The sequence below is a fragment of the Aythya fuligula genome, chromosome 2, assembly GCF_009819795.1.
Source record: "Aythya fuligula isolate bAytFul2 chromosome 2, bAytFul2.pri, whole genome shotgun sequence".
NCBI classification, from domain to species: domain Eukaryota; kingdom Metazoa; phylum Chordata; class Aves; order Anseriformes; family Anatidae; genus Aythya; species Aythya fuligula.
In genome coordinates, this window is record NC_045560.1 from 15,865,147 (window position 1) to 15,885,003 (window position 19,857).

General features: G+C 39.0%; 1 protein-coding gene across 3 annotated transcripts in view; it reads right to left on the bottom strand.

Annotated features, from left to right (window-relative positions):
- ZEB1 (zinc finger E-box binding homeobox 1) overlaps positions 1–19,857 on the bottom strand; it is a 125,866-nt gene that overhangs the window by 19,465 nt on the left and 86,544 nt on the right. For 2 of the 3 annotated variants that reach the window (XM_032182963.1, XM_032182964.1), the window contains exons 2-4: positions 9,628–9,828; positions 4,197–4,259; positions 2,423–2,584 (exon numbers count right to left, since the gene is read on the bottom strand). In XM_032182963.1, the coding sequence (XP_032038854.1) occupies positions 2,423–2,584; positions 4,197–4,259; positions 9,628–9,828 (426 nt within the window). The remainder of the gene's footprint in view (positions 1–2,422; positions 2,585–4,196; positions 4,260–9,627; positions 9,829–19,857) is intronic. The other variant, XM_032182965.1, reaches the window with a different exon arrangement.

Here is a 19,857-nt window from a genome sequence, read left to right on the forward strand (position 1 = left end):
ATCTACAACTCCATTCACACAATATAAAGAATAGATCCAACATAGATCCAAATCAGGGGAAACGTCAAAAGTGTGTTAAATTCTGTTTCCATTGGAGCAAATGTTGAAATGGCAATGGTTTTGCAAAGCCCATTACCAAGGACTCCAATTCTCTGTGACTTCACTTGTCCAGTCTCCTGGCTTTGAAGAGTAAATCTTTAGCAAGTATCAAGACATTTTTTGGCATTTTCTCTTCCAAATAATTAAAACTTTGACCAACATTGTTCAGCATCTTGATTTTCAGAACAGTTTCCTGTAAACCTACTTAGGTAGGTACAATTTAAATTATTAATATAAATTTGTATTTTTAATGATTACATGGAAATCATATTGCAAGTCTGTAAAGCTAACTTGACAATCTGTGCCACTGCAACCAGAGATTAAAATTTTAAATTAATTAAATTATAATTTTAAGATGCTACTGTTGAGCATGTATCTTATTTGAATTTTGCAAAACCTCAAAAGTAAAACACAAATTATTAGAAATTCATGTTCTGCTTCTGTATATAAGTAGGCAGGTACACAGCCTAAATTTACTAAATATTTTAAATTATTTTTTTTTCTTTTCTAGAATCTCTTCTACCATAAACTCTCTGAAAGAACAGAATAAATTTGTTAGTATTGTCCCTTTCATTGCTCTCCCTTAGACTCAAGTACAGTAACACAGCCACTATAATGTTTTTATGTTCAAACGTGTACATTTTTTGAAACAACTGGAACACAACATCTCTAAATCCTTTATGTAGGGTATTATTTTCTTTTGAAAATCCTAAATACACTCACTAAAGGAACACAATCTGATTAAAACTCTGGAGTTTTCACAGATTATGAAAACTGACCATGTCAAAAAGCAGTGCAGAATGCAAAACCAATCTGAACAGGATTTGTCTTCAAGTATGTGTTTCATGATGAAGAAATAAACGTAGTCTCTCTTGACATCTCATTCAGAAGCACATTTTAAGCATTAAAATTTCTTTAAGTAGATATTTTTTCTTTTTCTAAATCTAAAACACTACTGGTTATTAGTTATCCTTATTATTTAAAAATAACAAAATATAGAGCATTGATTTGTACCATATAGAATTATAAAGCTTGGACAGTTACCTAAGAGCAAAGAAAAGTCATAATAAAATAAAAACTTCCTATTCCAATATGAAACAATATTTTCAAAGTCTACTTGAAAGTCAGTATTTTGTAACGGGCTTCCATTAAGAAGCATAACAACAGGCAATTGCCTTATTTCACAGAAATATTTTTGTATAAGCAGTATTTCTTTTTTGTCTGTTGCTGTCTTTTAAGGAAAAAAAAATCCAACAAATTCTGTCATAGACCAATTATCTAATAAAAGAACTTCTATCTAGTACATTCTTTTGGGCATTTTGTTGAGAAATATAAAATGAAAAGAAACATGTTATATCTCCCCCTAAATTATTCTTACATAAAACTATCCTCTCTTGATTCAGACTCATTGCATTTAATAAATGTTTGCTCTGTTCTTTCATATAATGTTACTGAATGGATTTATGAAAGCTTCATTTTTATTTCCAATTACTGAAGATTATTACCATTTAGGTACCCATACTACTGAATCATAGTGCATGTCTAGTTTCACAAAATCAAGCTGTAGTGTTTTTTTTTGCATGACGATCCCATCACCTCATCAGTATTTGCAGTTCGCAGCTCAGAAGGGCAACTGCACTCTGGGCTGCATCAACAGAGGGGTGGCAGCAGGGCAAGGGAAGTGCTTGTGCCCCTCTGCTCTGCCCTTGGGAGGCCTCACTTGGAGTCCTGCACAAGAAGGATGTGGAGTAGGTTCAGAGGAGGGCCACAAGGATGATCACAGGGCTGGAGGACTTTTATGAAGAAAGGCTGAGAGAGCTGGAGATGTTCAGCCTGAAGAAGAGAAGGCTTTGGGGAGACCTTATTGCAGGTTTTCAATACTTAAAGAAGATGGAGAGCAACTTGTTACTTGGGCAGATGATAGGACAAGGGGGGATGGTTTTAAACTAAAAGAGGAGAGATTTAGATTAGAGGTTAGAAGAAAATTCTTCACTTAAGAGAGTGGTGAGGCACTGGCACAGGTTGCCCAGAGAAGCTGTGGATGCCCCATCCCTGGAGGTGTTCAAGGCCAGGCTGGATGGGGCTTTGGGCAACATTGTCTGGTGGGAGGTGTCCCTGACCATGGCAGGGGGCTGGAACTGGATGATCTTTAAGGTCCTTTCCAATCAAGCCATTCTATGATTATATTTAACTAAAATTTTATTATATTTTTTTTCAAAAGCTACGTGTGTATGCGTTGTTGTATTTTGAAAGACAACAGAACTTCGGGGTCAAGTACTTAGTACAACTTATTCTGAAAGAACTGAGCTCGTGGCACATTTACCATTTTCATCCTGACCACTAGCTTCTGGTGTGCCTTGTCTCTGGTCCTCCTCAGGTGCTTCAGGGTAAATAACAGCTGTATCTTCTTGTTGAAGGAATTCTTCAACGTTAGGGTCATGGTTTTGCTCATTTTCTGCATCAGAATCACATTCATCTTCTTTTACTAAAAGTAAAAAAACAACATACAAGATGTCAAATGAAGACTTTAAAAAGAACATATATGAGATTCAATAATTCACATTTCGAAATCGCCCTCTATCCATGGATTACAAAGCTCTTTACAAATACTAGTATAGGTCAAGCTCCTTAAGATATAGGAATATGCCAAGTTTTAAAACAGAGAAACAGTGGCAGAACAATATTTAAAAAACTGACTGAAAATACAGTTGGTTTCTTTACTTCACTATATTTTCATCATTTTACATTTATCTCCCTTCAACTTCCTTAAAATTCTTGAATGCAATATTAATCACAATTTAGTCCTTGTAGTTTGAAATACAGCCTTAAAGTCTCGGCTCCTACATTTGAAAAAGTCAATTTGTTGCCTTCAGGTCATATTTTTTAATGTTACTTTAAGACCTGTTCATTAGTGCAAGCCCAGAGGATGTTCAAATTCTGCATAACAATTTGGCTGGCTAAAACACACCAAACCTGAACTTTGAGTGGCTTGCTCTCTGGAGCTGGAAATGGGTGTCATACAGGTTTCAGATCGAGTTAACATTCTTCAAGATTTTCCAATTAAAAACTTAAGGAAAAAAATCAATGAACAATTTATTTAAAAACCTTTATTTCGAAGTTAACAAATAATACATTAAATATGTTACTTCATGCGTTGTACAATAAATATTTGCCAGCACATGTTTGCCTAAATACATTTTTCATAGAGACTTTTACCATTGTGGAACATTCTGCAAGAGCTGTCTGTGACACACTAAATCATGACAGATTTCCTCCACTGTTAAAAATGTGAGGTATATTTTTAATAGGAAGGAGAAGTTTTATGGTTCATTTCTCAGTGTGAAGTCTCATACTCAATTTGCAATTTGACACAATCATTTTATTAGACAAGACAGTCTTTCTCATGTTTAGACTAATGTACTATACGGTACTTCTCTGTACTTTTTTTGAGAAGACCTGCTTTTATTGCAAACAAAAATGAGTGAAACTAGTCTAACACATCTACCTTTTTTTGTAAATAAGGCTTACCCTGATAATATCAAACTCCTTAGTGTTAAGGGCTTTAAAATGATGCATAAAAATCTTAAGAAACTGGAGAGGTTATATATTAATTTTTTTTCAACATTACCAAAGCAGAATATAACAAAACGACAAGGCATCTGTCTGGTTTTGATCTTGAACCTGAAGATCCAAATTTTATTTTGCTTTCTGCATAATCGGTAAAAATAGAGGAGTTTAAAAGAAAATCACTAGCTTGGATTTATTTTATTATACTCCTAATTAGGTTTAAAACGCTATCTATTGAGCTGTAGCTGTATTCTACATCTAACATCAGTGTTATACTTCCTTTTGCTCTTGTTGCTGAAGCTGTTAGCACACAAGCTGCTGTGGAGGCACTGCTCTGCTGCCCCTCTAGGGTGAGGAGACCTGGACTTAGCTGGCTAAAACAGCACTCACAAGGTAAAGCTTTACGTTTTGAAGAGCAAAGTGATTTATAAAGAGGTGGGAAAATCTTCAAGGCTTTCACAGGGATACTTAACCTAGCCAAAATTCAATAGCACTTTATTATTAAGGGACTCAGATTAACAAACAAATACCTGTACATCCTACTTCATCTGTCTGAGCTTCAGGCCCCAGGATTTCCTTTTTTTCTTTTCCAGCTGAAATATTACATTTCACAAAAAGAAGAGCGAGTATTAAAAACAAAACCAAACAAACCACACACCCACCAACTTAATATATTTGAGGAAGTTTTTGTTCAGCTTTTTTTCAAATTCTGTATTTAGAAGAAATGCACGTAAGGACAACATTTGTTCCAAAATACAGATTCCACACGACTCCAGCAGGAATTGGTTGAACCACAGAGATATTCCATGGGTAAAGAAATTAAATTTTAAAAGGAAGCAGTACCACATAGTACTCATTATTTGAAGACAGGTAAAGACTGGGACAGTGTTTCTCCAGCAAATATGGAGTGAGCTACTTAAATAATCCCATGTACAAACAGAGCTATCTGACACATTCAGTACTATTTCCAGAAACCGGAGTATCACAAAACTAATACACTTATTTTTTCCAATTAGCAGTTTTCAGGAATGATTGATGATTTGTGGATAATGCCTGCAAACAGCTACACACTGCTTCCGTTTCTTGTAAACTGTCTAGGAACCACTTACAGGCTCTGACTGTTCCAACAAACACTGATTTTAAAGACATGCTCCCTCCTTCAGATCAGCTGCGTACTACAGCAATGCTTCACATACCCATTACATCTCCCAGTATGAGTTTGCATGCTTTGTATCAGACATCCATACAGCTGGCCCCATGGGGCCTACACCTTGAAGCTCTACCAGCTCCTGAAAAGCTGTGGTGTCCATGCACGTGGCACAGAAGTTTTCTCTCACTTCAGACCGTTGGTTAAAATCAATAAAGGCTGAATTTGTTGCTAATTTGGACATGTTGGGTAACTGGTACCAGTAAGTTCGTACGGGAAAGGTGACTGCTGCCATTTTTGTCAGTAAATGGTTTATGGCAGGAGTGCACTGGGAAACTATATTGTTTTTTTCATCCCTTATTATTAGACTATGTTACTATATGTGAATACATTAGCAGCCAATAGGTATGAGTTGATGGAAATAGAAGTATTATCTCATAGTTTTATTCTGGAGACCTTAAGTGCTTCAGAGCTATAGCGCAGAGAATGACTCTCGATCCAAGATGCTAGAATGCACGACTGGCATGATCTGAAATGGTAATTGTTATATTTTTATTTACCTTTCTTTACTCTATTTTGGTACAGGGAAAAACCATCTGGTATGGCTATTCACAACCCCGGAACATGTCAGATTTTTAATTACAGGAGAAGCCAATTTCTCTCTTATGTGTGAGATGATAAATCCTAGGGTAACTTTTAAGTTCTCAGATACAAATGGGTTCCTCAGAGGAAAAGCCTGTTAATTCTGCCTGCCTTGACAAAACCCACCTGACCCAGCAAGGTGGGGAAGCTCTATCTGAAGACAGTCACAAACAAAAAAAGGTTAAAAGGAAACCGTAACGCTTAAATTTTACTTTAATTTTAATTAGCATCTTAAAAAAAACCACTATGGTCCACTGATCAATACTGAAGTATTGAAGTAATTATATTTTTGGCTCATGATACTGCAGACTTTGTTCAGAATTTGTAAGATGGCTGAATGCAGGCAATGAAAATTGAAGTCCAAAATTTAATTTCTTAAAAACGTTCATGATACAAAATACGCAATTTTTCTTCCTAAAAAAGGTTGTGGTTTTTCTCCATTATGAAATAGGCTCTGTGGAAGAGAGGGACTATCAGTAAGCTATTACTTATAGGAGTTTAAATTATAGTGTCTCTAGCAAATTCCATTGGCTTCAGGACAAATAAAAGTGATGCTTCCCAAGGTAATGTCAAGGAATTTATGGCATTCAAGATTAATCTCAGTGAAATTAAAAACACTCCCAATTCTAATAGTCATAAACTCTGGTACTGTCTCTTCTCCATATTGAAAAGGGGGGTGTAAAAAAGGGAGGAGACCTTTTCCACAGGGCGTGATCTTCCCTGATGCTGTACAGACAGGTCATAATTTGAGGACTGCCAAGAAGAGCTCCACCTTTACAGCTGTGTGTGCTCGGCACAGGAGCCCAAGTGCCACACTGCAAATACAGCTGCTGGGAAGTAGCAGTGGGGCTGAGAAGGCTCCTCGTGCTATTTGGAAATAAGGACAGACAGCAATGCTCTTGAACATCTCTGCAGCACTTGGCAGTCATCAACTCTGACCTAGCCAGTCATCCAGGAGCCAGGATCAGGTGAGGCAAGGCTTCACTTCACAGTCAGCAAGGAGTGCCTGGAGCTCCCATCGCTACTTCTGATAGCTCTGCTCAGCTCTGTTTTTCTCCATATCTCACCATTTCTTACCAGCAGCTGCTTAGAGATAGGGTGGGACTTCCTCCAGCCAAATGCCAGTAACTTTCAGGTCACAGGCACCAGTGTACGCTGCCAGTGAACCTGCAGGGCGCTGCCACTGCATCACGGGCTGACAGTGAAGATCTTTATGTGGATAAGATAACTGAATGTATTTCTGCTACTCGCAAAATGGAAATTTGGGGTGTAGGCAGAAAGGCAAACTTCACTGAAATTTCTGCCACAGTGTTATCTTCAGAGAAGGGAATAAATTACAAAGCCCATCAAAAGAGTGTCTAGTTTAAATTCTTTAGAGCTAATTTTCTGGTGTACTACTTGCATGTAGCAAGCACTATCTACAGCTCACAGTTATGCCTGGCTGTTTGCTCCTGTGAGTAAAAACCTGATCAAGAAGACACCACACTTTTGGGCCTCCCCCCAAATGAAACTAAAGCAAAATAGTGCAGCAACCTTCATCAGCAATCCATCACACTGAGGGAGCACAATCTATATTACAGCACATAAGTTTAACCTAACATTTTGTATGTTAAAGGAATTCTTGGGTTCCAGAAGGACCTTACACCTAAAACATAATTTCATTAATTTTTAAAGTTTATTTCATGGTCTGGGCAATTTTTTTTTAAATGTTCAATTTTTCAAAGTTATCTTAGTTCCAGGCCTGAGATCTCTACATTTCCTAAATGCTTACAATACATAACTAATACTTTTTCATTAATATAAGTCAATAGGGTTTGACCTTTGCTTTTTTTTCTTTTTATTTTTTTTTAATTGCAGTGTAGGTTTTACTTCAAACTAAGGCAAAAGAGATCACAGTAGAGGATCGCTGCACACATGAATGCTGGCACATGGCCAGCAACTTGTGCCGGATACACGTGGTTCACTTTTTCAAGCTTGTACGACTGCTTCAGTTAAACCTCTGGAGATACACACCTTATATTTAAAACACCTGTTCTGAAGGTCTTCGAGAAGTTCAGTTAGAATGACTGGAAACGGAAGGAAACTGATCTGATAAAGAAATGTTACGTTGTGTTGTTTCTATTCTGGTGCGTTTGTGAACAGAATATAGATGTAAAAAAAGCTGTTCTGTCAAGTCCAACTAAAACTAGTGACTTTCAGTACTACTTTGGTGATGAAACCCAACCTACTATGACTGCTGTAGTGTATGTTTTCCAAAAATAATTGTTAGTCTTGATGACAGTCTTAGTGTTGAACGGACACCTACCCCAGCACCTTTCCCTTTAAGATGAAGATCACGTATGCAATACCCTTCTCTTAAGAGTTCTAGTGTAGAACCAAGACAGAAGATGTGATTTTCAGCTTGCAACTTTCTTTCTATGAAAGCCATAAAAAAGTAAATAGAGCTTTACCATAGAAAATCAAAGCTCTATAAAACCTAATTTAACCCTCATTTTTTTTCTCATGCAGCCTTTGCCAGAAGTTCAAACAATTTATTTAAAAAAGAAAACAACTTAGAAGCAAATAAAAAACCTTCAGACTGCTATAAGAGAGACTTCAGAACATATAATTTTTACATAGGAAATTTATGGTAATTTTAGCAACACAATTGTTTAAATCTTTTGTCTGTCTGAACAGTGATGGAAGCCTGGCTGAGTAACCAACAACCATGGCAGAGAAAACGCCATCTGATTCTTACAACACAATTACAGTTGGATTTGGTTCAAATGCTTCATTTTAAGGAGACAAATTTTAAAAGGTTAAAAATGACACATTTGAAATAGGAAGTCAAAAAAGATATTGTTACCTATCTAGAGCTCTGAAAATCTCCAGAGGCTGCCTGAGGCAAGATACGGCAGTGTAACTACCTGTATGTATAACTCCACAAAATGTTTAGTCCACCCCTTAGCCCAAAGGGTCTTCATCCTTCACCTCTGGGCCCCAGTGCTGTTTCCCAGTCTTCCTTCAGGCTTCCTACACCCATGTCTGAGCAGTTCAAGAAACAGTATACAAACAGCCCATTTTTATGTAACTGCAATTCCCCTTATATATAATCTGCAGCAGAACAAAGATTTTGCAGGAGAACCAAGAAAATTCTCTATCTAATCATTTAGCTCCAAATTACTCATTTCACTGCACAGCATATCTTGGCAACAGCAGCCCTGTAAAAGCTGGCTGAGTTGATGCTATTCTTTGAACTCTCAGCTGCTCGCTCTCAGCTGGACTGCAGTTAGTGACCAAATGACTGCTTTCAGTTTATTTAGATGTGAGGCCATGAACTGATCTTAAATCACAAGTTTCAACAAGGTGAATGCTAAAGAATTGTGGTCGGAGTTCAGCCACAGACAGTGACATACCTGAAAATATTCTGCGTCTTTCAGGGAATTAAGGACAAATTCCACAATAAATTCTAGAAATGTTTGCATTTACCCCAATTTGGCTCGAACATAAGCATGCTGTGTGATATTACGAAATTCAGTATCTAATCCCACAGGAAAAAAAAAAAAAAGGCCCATTTCCTCTTTGCCTCAAATTTTCTGCTTCTAAGGCTGCTGCATAATATGTACAACACATACCTCCTGACAGTGTTTACAAAACATGGAATCATTCTGAGTAAGATATCCAATATAACCAATAATCTATACTTTTTTTTTTTTCCCCAGCTATCTTTTGTGAAGGAAAAGGCAGAAGCAGCTCACAGGCAGAAATTTACATCTGAATATTATTTTCTTTCATGTTTTTGGCTGACTCCTTAGTTCCTAAGACACAGCTGGGAAAATCATGGCTCTTATAGGGAGCTGTGGCAGAGGCCTGCCATGCAATAAGACTTGGAAAAACTGCAAGCAAGTAATTACTCTCTGATCACTCTTAAGAATGTAGCATCCACAAATTGGAAGCTCCTCCTTAACAATGCAAATGCACTGAATATATCTTGGAATCTGCTTCAAATACTGAATAAGGAAAATAAATTTTAACATAATGAATATGTTAGAAAACCTGATTCTTACTTGATTGTGAATACTCCACGTTTATGTCTTCCAATCATTCCAGTAATAAAGTAACCAAGAAATTCCATCAAGTCTTCTTTTTAGAAGTATCACTCTACATAGCATCATCAGTGAAAATGAACATACCTTCATCTTCCCAGCAACTGTTTGTGCTCCCTTCTCGTTCACTGTTTTCTGGTAATACTGTATGGTCTGTTGGCAAGTCATCTTCTGGCACACTCGCATCACAGTCTGCTGCATCAGTTACACTTTCTTCTTCCACTATATGCAATTTATCTTCGTCGTCTGAATCTGAGTTTGCTTCTACCACATTATTATAATTGGTGACTGTGGACAGACAAAGAACAAAACGCTGATCAATATACTCTTAATTTACAGCACAAGGGTTCAAAGCTTTCAGTATTGTGGCCAGATCCTATATCTGGGGCACCTCTGCGGAGTCACATTATTTCTTCTTCTTTCCCTGTGTGGATGGCTGAGGCTTGAGAGCAACCTGGACTTAACGGCGGCACACCAGAACAAAACTGCCAGCTGCAGGACTCCCAGCACTGCCAGGAATTACGGTGTCCCTCACACCTGCACACCCTGCATCAGGCTGCACGAGGAAAGGCAGTGCCCGACTCCAGAGCTGCCTTCTGGGCCACACTGAGGCATCAGGCCTCCAGCTGGATCGTTCCAGCTTGGAGAACAGCAATGCTACGTTTCCTATCATGGACTGCTCAATGGTCCATGAAATACTTGATACTGCTAAGCACCATTTACTGCACGTTTTGTCACAGACAGAGGACGATGGGCTGTTTGCAGGAGAACAACTGCAGTGACACGACTGCTACGGAAGACCAGGCCACCCCAGGCTGAGCGCACTTTGCTGAAGCTAGTCCAAGGGAGCAGGCTCCTGGCTGCAGTGAGGTGCATCTTCTTGCCTGGCTTTTCCTGCAACCAGTTCCACCTCCAGGCACGTGAATCAAGGAGACATAAATGGGAACAATAAGGAGACTTGATTCAGAAGTGCTAAAGTGTTCCTGATCCAACCTAAAATGCTCTTGCAGATACACCTGAAGATGACACTACAGTAATCATGCGAATGCAAAAATCTCAGAGGGGACTTAGAAAGGAAACATTTTTACCCTCTACCACAAAAAGGTAGTAAGTATGCTTTTTCATCATGGAGACCACGTTGTAAAAGTCTTTTGGACAAAGGATTGCACAATGATATATACATTTCTGTAGTATGGGAGCAGATGACTATTAAAATAGTCCTAATTTGTGAGCACAAACGATCGGTTTTAAACATTTCACTTTAAACTGTAAGGATTATTTATTAAGAAAAAAATATTTTCACAATCTGTTGGAATGTCTTGTTATTCATATGGAAGTTAAAGTGAAAAAAACATTAAACATTTATCGAGTATCTATAAATGCATTACTTCTTCAATGTCACGTTTGAACTTACTGTAATGTTTCAAAATGCAGTTTAATAACGAGAATACATTTACCGAGGAATAATGTAAAGACTTGTCTTGGCTGTGGCACTCCAATGGTTAGGAGAACCACAGCTGTAATGCAGTCACACTACTTTACAATCCCTGACTACTGTCACTGTGAACACACCAGAAGATAGACTCATTCTTTCATGTGAAATTCTGCCTATTAAAGTAGATAAATAGGACATCAGACTCCTGCTCTCCTGAAGTTAGTTCTTTTTTTTTTTCTTTCCTTTTTTTTTTTTTTTTAAAGTAGACATTCTAGTCATTTAAAAATGCATTTAAGCGGGGAAAGTGAGTAATATTATGAATTGACAAGCTACTATCTCATTTCCTCCCCATTTGGGAGAAAAATGTCCCATCTAAAATATGCATAAGCATGACAAAAGAGCCTTTTGAATCTAAAATAATCATTCCACGTTTCCATATTTCATACACATAGCATTATTTGAAAAATCTAATACACACCACCACTGATAGTATCACACTTTTCTAAGACAACAAATTTAGGCAAATTGCCTAAATACTAGTATTTGGTCCATTTCTATCAATAAATTGATACTCGATATTTTGTAACAGATTTTGCAAAGTAAAATAGATGCTGTAAGGGATGTGGTAACATTGTGTGACAGATAAAACATACTTACCCTCACCAAAGAAGAGATGTATGAATTTATTTGCCTGAAAAATGGTAAATGTAAGTTTTAAAAAGGTTAAGAAGATACAAAAAATAGAAGGAGAAAATGAAAAAAATGTTTTATCATGTTGTCTTAACTTGGTTTTACTGTGATGCTCAGACATAGAGGAGTATGAATATAAAACACGATCATATTTACCTTTGTCACATGTAAAGGAGATCAGTAAGGGCAGGGATCAAAATTCAACCACAATATATATGCAGATTTTTATGCCTATGTGCAGAATTCAGTTACTGAGATAACTACTATTTGAATAAAAAAAAATCCCTGTTTAGTTTGGGAAATTAAGTGGAATTCTTTATATTAGGTTTAAAGTGTATAATCTTTGTAGGGAAGATGAAAAAATAATCAGAAAGTCTGTCCTGAAGAATTATACTTACAGAGAAAAACTGTCTCTTCTTCATCGTGTATTTTTAAATATTTAAATACAATCTACTGATCATAGTTCTATTTACTTTGAAACATTTTCATACATTCTCACCACACTCGCATGTGCTAATTCAGCAAAGTTTAAAACTCATCCTCCTCACCCTCAGCCATTCCGTGATTCTGTGAACCAAAGTGCTGGTAGGATCCTGCCTCATTTTTTCAGATTACAAAAAACGACACATTTGTGTAACGTGTTATACCTTCTGAGGAACACATTACAGCAGTGTTCCTAAAGCCTCATTTACAGGAAGTTGGCCAAAATCAGATTCCTCGTTATACATTAGGTATTTCCCTCCAAGGCATTCAGCACGAATGCTTCAAAGCAGTTAATTAATTTAGCAGTAGCAGGGTGATGGTATTTCCATGTTACAGACAAGAAACTGTCTACTTCAAAATGAGACGATTCTTTCAGCAATTTTGGCATTAGCATGTCAGTCTAAGGCCTTTTGGGCCCTACTTTTCATTTTTATAGCATTTTGTATATTCAAAGCACACTCGGGTTCATTCCTGACGCAGCTGTGCTCTGGGCCCAGGTTGCTGGGTCACTGTGCGATAGCACCTGGCAACTGAGATCATATAAATAGGGGATCTTCTAACAACTCTGCAAGTTGAGAACGAAATCCAGTTTTCCAGTGGTGCTTTCAGGTGCCTAGGAGAGCCTGCTTTTGCTTCCTGCAGTCCTCTACTTAAATTACTACGCTTTGCAGCAATTAAGGCCAGGGTTCTGGAGACAACGGCTTCCTTTAATAAACATCCCTGATTCATTCTCCGGGCACCATTCCTCCTGCGAAAAATTTATGTGATCACATAATTAAAGATCTTATCATTATGCATACATGCAAGGGACAAATTAAAACCATTTGAACAATCTCCATTCTGACATTTTCCAACTTTTTGCGAACGCTTGACTTTCAAAGTCAAGTGTTTGATTTCAAAGAATATATTAATATTCTTTAATAGAAATGACGGCTTAAAAACTATCAAACTCTGTAATTTACTGTATTTTTAGCTAATTAAAATTAAAATCCCATTACCTCGTACCACACTGATGCCTCCATGGCATGCCCTCCCTTGAGGGTAGAGAGGCCTTGCAGGGAGGTTTTGACAAATTAGAGGGCTGGGCGATCTCCAGCCTCATGAAATTTAACAAGAGCGAGTGCCGGATTCTGCACCTGGCAAGGGGCAACCCCGGCTGCACGCACAGGCTGGGGGCGAGAGGCTGCAGAGCAGCCCCGCGGAAAGGGGCCTGGGGGCTGTGCTGGAGGCCAGCTGGCCATGAGCCAGCCATGTGCCCTGGGGTGCACCAGGGAGGGCATAAAGCTGGCAGAGAGCCTCCACGGGAGGGCTATAAAGATGGCAAATCTTTGCCATCAGATCTAGAGGAGAAGACATGAGGGCCCTGGGTTTGTTCAGCCCCAAGCAGAGCAGGCTGAGGGGAGGCCTCATGGCGGCCTGCAGCTCCCTCAGGAGGGGAGCGGAGGGGCAGGCGCTGAGCTCTGCTCTCTGGGGACAGCGACAGGACCCGAGGGGACGGCATGGAGCTGGGACAGGGGAGGGTCAGGATGGGGGTTAGGGAAAGGTTCTGCACTGGGACAGGCTGCCCAGGACAGTGGTCATGGCACCGAGCTGCTGGAGTTCAAGAAGCATTTGGACAACGCTCTCAGACACAGGGTCTGGTTTTGGGGTGGTCCTGCATTTACCCAGAAGTTGGACTCAATGATCCTTGTGGACCCCATCCAACTTGGGATGTTCTGTTATTCTATGAAAGCTTAAACTAGCAATGCAGATCTCCTCCTGTTGAATGAGGAGACAAAGTGCAGTAGCAGGCTGCAAGCTTTCATTTGCTTCTGACGTGTTTTGGCAAGATGTTTTACAGCTCTTTGAAGACATTAAAGAAAACCTGGCAGTAGGGCATCCTCCACTGGGCTCCAGGGGTGGCTGCACTCCCTCTTGGATGAAGCCAAATCCATCTTTGGATGAAGCCAAATTTAGGTCTTCCCTACCTGCAAACCATTCTGTGTGTTTGCTTCTTGCATTCTGTTTCCTCAGAAGAACCACCACTAAGAGACAAGGAAAACAAGCTCACCAGCCACATGTGGTGCCTGGCATCACGATGACAACTACAGTTGGGAGGAATACATTTTAATTAAACCTTTTTTGGTCAGAGATTTAAACATACTAAATGGAAAAGAAGTATGTAGAGACTACTGCTTACAACACCTGAAACAAGTTCAACTGACTGTACATAAATGATGATTTCAAGAGACTGGCCAAATATTTGGCCAAATATCCCATGCAGGAAACAAAATATACATGTAAGAAGAAAACCTTGCTCAGAAGAACAGTTACAGCTTTTCAATGAAGAAACTACAAATGTTTCAGAAGTTCAGTCATATTTACCTTTAGCTAATGCCACTGCAAAGGAGTCCCTACCTACACAAAATAACTCAGCTGGAATCACAGAGAACAAGCCTGTACAGCACTCAGCATCTCCACAGCAGTACGTGGGGCTGTCTGGCAGGGATCATGTGCTCTGGCTGCAAGCTGCTGAGAACAGGTCACCAGACCAGCATGTGCAACATGTCATGGACATATGGGCCTATCCTATCCATCCTATGGATGTGCACCTTAACCTAAACAGTTACATCATCACATTAATTAAATAGTTTCATCATCAATTTCAGCTTTACCTCCACAGATGAATAGAAAAGGCGACCCTATTTTCAACATTATATGGAAACTAAATATTTACTCAATAAACATATTTTTTTAATATAATTACTACCTCTGTTATGTAATAAAGACAAAATAATCAAAAACATGAAAAATACATTTTATGAACCATAATTACTTTTTTGGTGTTGTTCATCACTTTCTTATTACCGTACCCTGATTCTTAAACTATAAATGAGTGTCTGTAGTTGAAGCTTTCACTTCTTTAAGAGGAAACAACTGCAAAATTGATTGCAGAAAATGAGCCTTGCTTTCTGGATTTGTGTAGTCCTAAATGCCAGGAAGACATATGATGTTGCATAATTCTAATTAAAAAAATATATATTCAAATGGAATATTGATTGAGATGCTAAAACAGAGAAATATATTATTTAACTGGTTGAATACAGCTAGGAAGCCACATTGCATAAGGTTACTCAAATTCAAACATGGTGTTTAAAGGGAAAGAATCTTTAGGTCTCTGATTTAAAACCCATGACCCCAGGAAGTTCAAGGTGAAGACTAATATTTTGGTGATAGAAACACTATAGGACTTGCAAGGATGAAAGACTATAGGGCTCACTATTTCCATAGCATATACCATCTTGGAAAATTCCGTAAAGAGGTCCGTAAAGCTGGCAGCAGGTACCTGCTCACCACTCACCAGATCAGAACCACCAGACAGTATGAGTGTTAACAGTTACTTTTACCATTCTCAACATATAGAATGGCTTAATACATGTAATAACATTCAAAGTCTGACATGAATTTACACATCTCAACACGGCAGAATGTGGAGTGGAGGAGTATGTATGAAAATAACTTGAAAACAGGTGGCAGTAGCACAGAACTGCATGGAAAAACTGAAAATAATCCATAACCTCTAATTTGTGTTACCAGGACCTGGAAGCCTACAGACAGAAGGAATGCTCTAAACATCACCCTTTCCTTAATACTTGCCAGTGGTCACTGCCTTTTATGTACAGTCTGGTTCAACATTCTGTTTAATCTGAAATCCTACCTGATTTTACATAGAAAAAATAAGTTTTTTTTTTGTTTTGTTTTGTTTTTTGTTTTTTTTTAATTTGGGAGTTAACACAAATAACCTACCACTTTTAAAGGAGTTGGTTACATGTCGTTACATGTGTGGGCTCAGTATCTCAACACTGAAAAGGCTGGAGATCCAGAACAAGTGTGAGTGGTTCAGATTTTTTTGAAATCCCTACTTCTAAAAGCTCTTTTCAAATTCTAATAATAAATTTTGAAAACCTATTCAAAAATACTGTTGGAAAATAAACCTTTGATTCTACAAGCTGGAACAGTTCCTGTGCTGTGTAAAATGCGTTCTTGATTCAGGGATTGCTGCTCTAATGGCCCACAATAACTTCTTGGAAACCATATATTGTTTACCAGGTCAACCAAAAATCAAAACCTATACATTCTTTTGCTCTAGTCTTAAAAATATTTTCAGCAAAATATATTGCAAAGGCAGAAACCTGATAATTTAGCATTCATTGTTTTATGGTATACTATTAATTTTATTACTACTACTGAATGAAATGCTGTACGTTTACCTCTCCACTGACAAGCTGCCTAATGTCTTTTGTAAAGTTAGATGTTTCTGTTCTTGTCACATTTTTTCTGTCAGTTTAATAAACAGATTTGAAATAATAAGTACCTTCCATGCAATAACATAGAGAGAACCATGTTATAATCTGAAGAAGAAAAGTGGGAGAGCTTAAGAAAAGGGAAGACATATGGTGATGCCTTTTCTAAAATTCTCCACCCATTTTCGGTAGACTTTGGCTCCTGGAATTCCTAAATAAGACACTGCCTTCACACCTAGCAGCCGTATTTTCTATGAATTTTCCTAGTTACTTTTTGAATTGATGAAAATGTTTGCAACCAAAATATTCCAAGGCAAGCAGTTCCACAGCTACGTGTTGTGGGATGAATGAGCTTCTTCTGCTGACTTTGAATCTGCTCTGCACTAGGTTCAGTGGGCGTCCTGTAGTTCCTCCCTACTTGTCTCCTCTGTAGTGTTCATGATTTTATATACATCTTTGCACAGCCCTCCTTTGCAACGTGACCAGTCCTCATCTACTTGTTGCTCACACAGAAGTTGTTCATCATTTTTGTGCACCTTGCTGGACCTTCTGTTCTGCCGCATCGCTGTTTACATGGGGGAGAGATGACTGCATGCAGTATTCAGGATGCAGATGCAGCACGGATAGGAACAGCAGCAGAACAATATGCTGTTTTCTTCTCCATCCCTTTTCTAACAATGCAAGTACAATACTAGGATTTTTTTGTTTTTTTTTTTTTTGATGCTGTAAGTAATTAAACTGATAGCACTACCAGCTTATTTTCTGTAGCTCCCAAAGTGTTGTACCTGAATGCTAACACTCAGCTCAGAACCCACCCTAGAACCCCACTCCTCCCTCCACATATACTGCTTTATTTTTGTCTATTTTTTTTTTCCTGCCATAGTACTGCTTTATTATTTGGAAACATCGGCATTATTTCCCTTAGTGAAAATAGTCACTGCTTCCCAACCATGCCCCAGGCTCTATCAGGCAGTAGGGTGACTTCTGGTTGCATCAGGGTGGAGGCAGCAGAAAACGAGAGCATTAGGCAGCTCACTGAACTCTGTAAAAACACTTTACAGTGAGACCTCGTTATGCACAAAGTGTGAGGAAACTGTATTATACTGTTAATTAAATCATTCAAGAGAAGAAAAAAATAATAAAAAACTGCCAGAGATTAGTTTCTGAAATAATCCATTTTAAATTTAATTTAAAAACCTACTTGTAATTTTCAGGAAAGTCGCTCTGCTTTTAAGAAGAGTGTATGTGCTATAAGCGTGGGGAACAGAACTGTATGTTATATATAAAAGGGTGACTCACTGTTTATTTATATACATACACGTGTGAGCGTACTCGCACAGGAAAAAGGGAACTGGCTTCAGTTCCTTCCTCTGCCTGAAGGGATAAAACGTACATCTCCCACATGTGTTTATATAAATATGTGAATATTTATTAAAATCGAAGACTAAATATTTGTATCTACTGCGCACATATCTGATAATTTTGTTTAAATAATAAAAACCTATTCCAAAATGTTTTTACGTCTCTTAAGTGAATGCCAATTTGCAGTCAAATGCAGCCTGACACACATTGTGAGTGAATATTTGGATACTATAAAAGACATAAAACCCAATTCACTCAACGTGCACTAAGGCATATAAATTATCCCAATGCACATGTACTGAATTATCAGGTTTTTGGTTAATTCAAGGAAATGCTTTGCAAACAGACTGCATACTGCTATGTGCTCTAAAAGCCTCCCAGAAGGGAGGCAGAACGGTTGGGTTGTGCTTACACAACACACGTTAAAATCAGTGGTGTAAATACAAATTTTCTGCTTGTCAATTTTAAATCACGGATTTAAAATCAATGAGTTTTTGACATTAAAACCAAACCAGCCTCAGTGTTGAATTTCTCTATCAACACGGTGAAATCTGGAACAAAGCCTGATGATCTAAGTCACAAGCAGTTCCCCAGCATTACCCTAATGGCTCCAGCTCTGGCACCAGGCGCCGAGATGACATAAGCTACACTTGGAGCAAATTTGGCAAATCTTCCAGCCTCGGTGATTGCATTTTTGCCTCTTGCCTTTTTTCACCTGATCGTCAGTTCAATTCAGGGTTTCCTTAACCCCACAGGCACTATTATATCAGAACAGGGCCGTTTGTTAGTTTACTGTTTAGAAATCCAGAAGCAGCTCGAGACTTTCCAGCAGGGCCAGCGAGGTGAATAAATGCAGGGAGCAGAGAGCCAGGCAGCGCTGCCACCTCCTCAGCTCCTTTGTCAAGAGCAGCTGGATGGAGAATCTCTGCTTCGTTGCTGCTCCTGGCCTTCGTTGCTGCTTTAACCCACTACCTGCTTTGCCCATGGCTAAGATGAGCTCCAGGTGCAGATCTGTACATACTCCTCCATCCCTCCCAAACTGTTCAGCTGCATACCTGAGACATTGGATTTTACTTTTGTATCACTTCTGGGATGCTGAGCCCAACACTGAATCAGGGAAAGGATCTGAAAATTACTCCCACTGACTGTAAAGGGTTTGTAAGAATCTCTCTCTGCTTCTGATGGCAAGGGCAGTAAGGTTGAGTCCACGCAAGCAGCCAGGGTGGTGGACGATACAGAAATAGATGGTGAAGCTGCTGCGTTTCAGAGTGGTCTGCTAATAAAACCAGCTCTCCTCTGGTCTTGGTCTAAATTTTGCTAGTAGCTGCAACACACTTAAGAGCGCTCCCAAATCAAAGCACAGTAAGCGAGGACAATGAGGAGACTCACTTCCAAAACACTACCCTGATCTGAACGGAGACGTTGAAGGATGTGCACCTGCAGCCAAACATCTCTGGAAAGAACACAGAGTTCTGCCCGCAGAGTCGGAAGGATAAAACTTTCCTTCGCTCATTCCTTTATAAAATTGATTAGATGTGACTGGCACCAAAACCTCTACCTGTAGAGAGGAGGAACCTGTTGGGTCCATCTATTAACTCCAATCTGCGGTGCCCCCCCCCTGCAACAAGCAACCAGGCCATAAGCTGTCTTTCACAATTTAATTTCTGGAGGGATCAAGGAAATTCTCAGCAGACTCCTGAGCGCAGAACATGGAAGCACTGGAAGCACGTGTCTTTCCACGTGCCACCACAGCCAAGAGCTGGTGGTGGCAGATGCCAGCCAGAACCAGTAACAACCTTATATCAGATGAAAATGGATGAAGACGTGTGACAAGCTCTATGAACTGAAGCCTGTCAGCAAAAATAGTCTGGATCTCTACAGCTAACAAACAACGGTACTGCAACAGCTGGCACAGGGGAAGAGCTTGAAATGAACCTCTGGGGGCAGCAGAAGGGTGGTGCAGAAGACGTGGGTTCCTGTTGTACCCAAACCACTTTGGGGTTGGAGATGAGCAGATGTCTATGGAGCTCTAGGACCGGTACCAAGTTGGTACGCAGTGCTCAC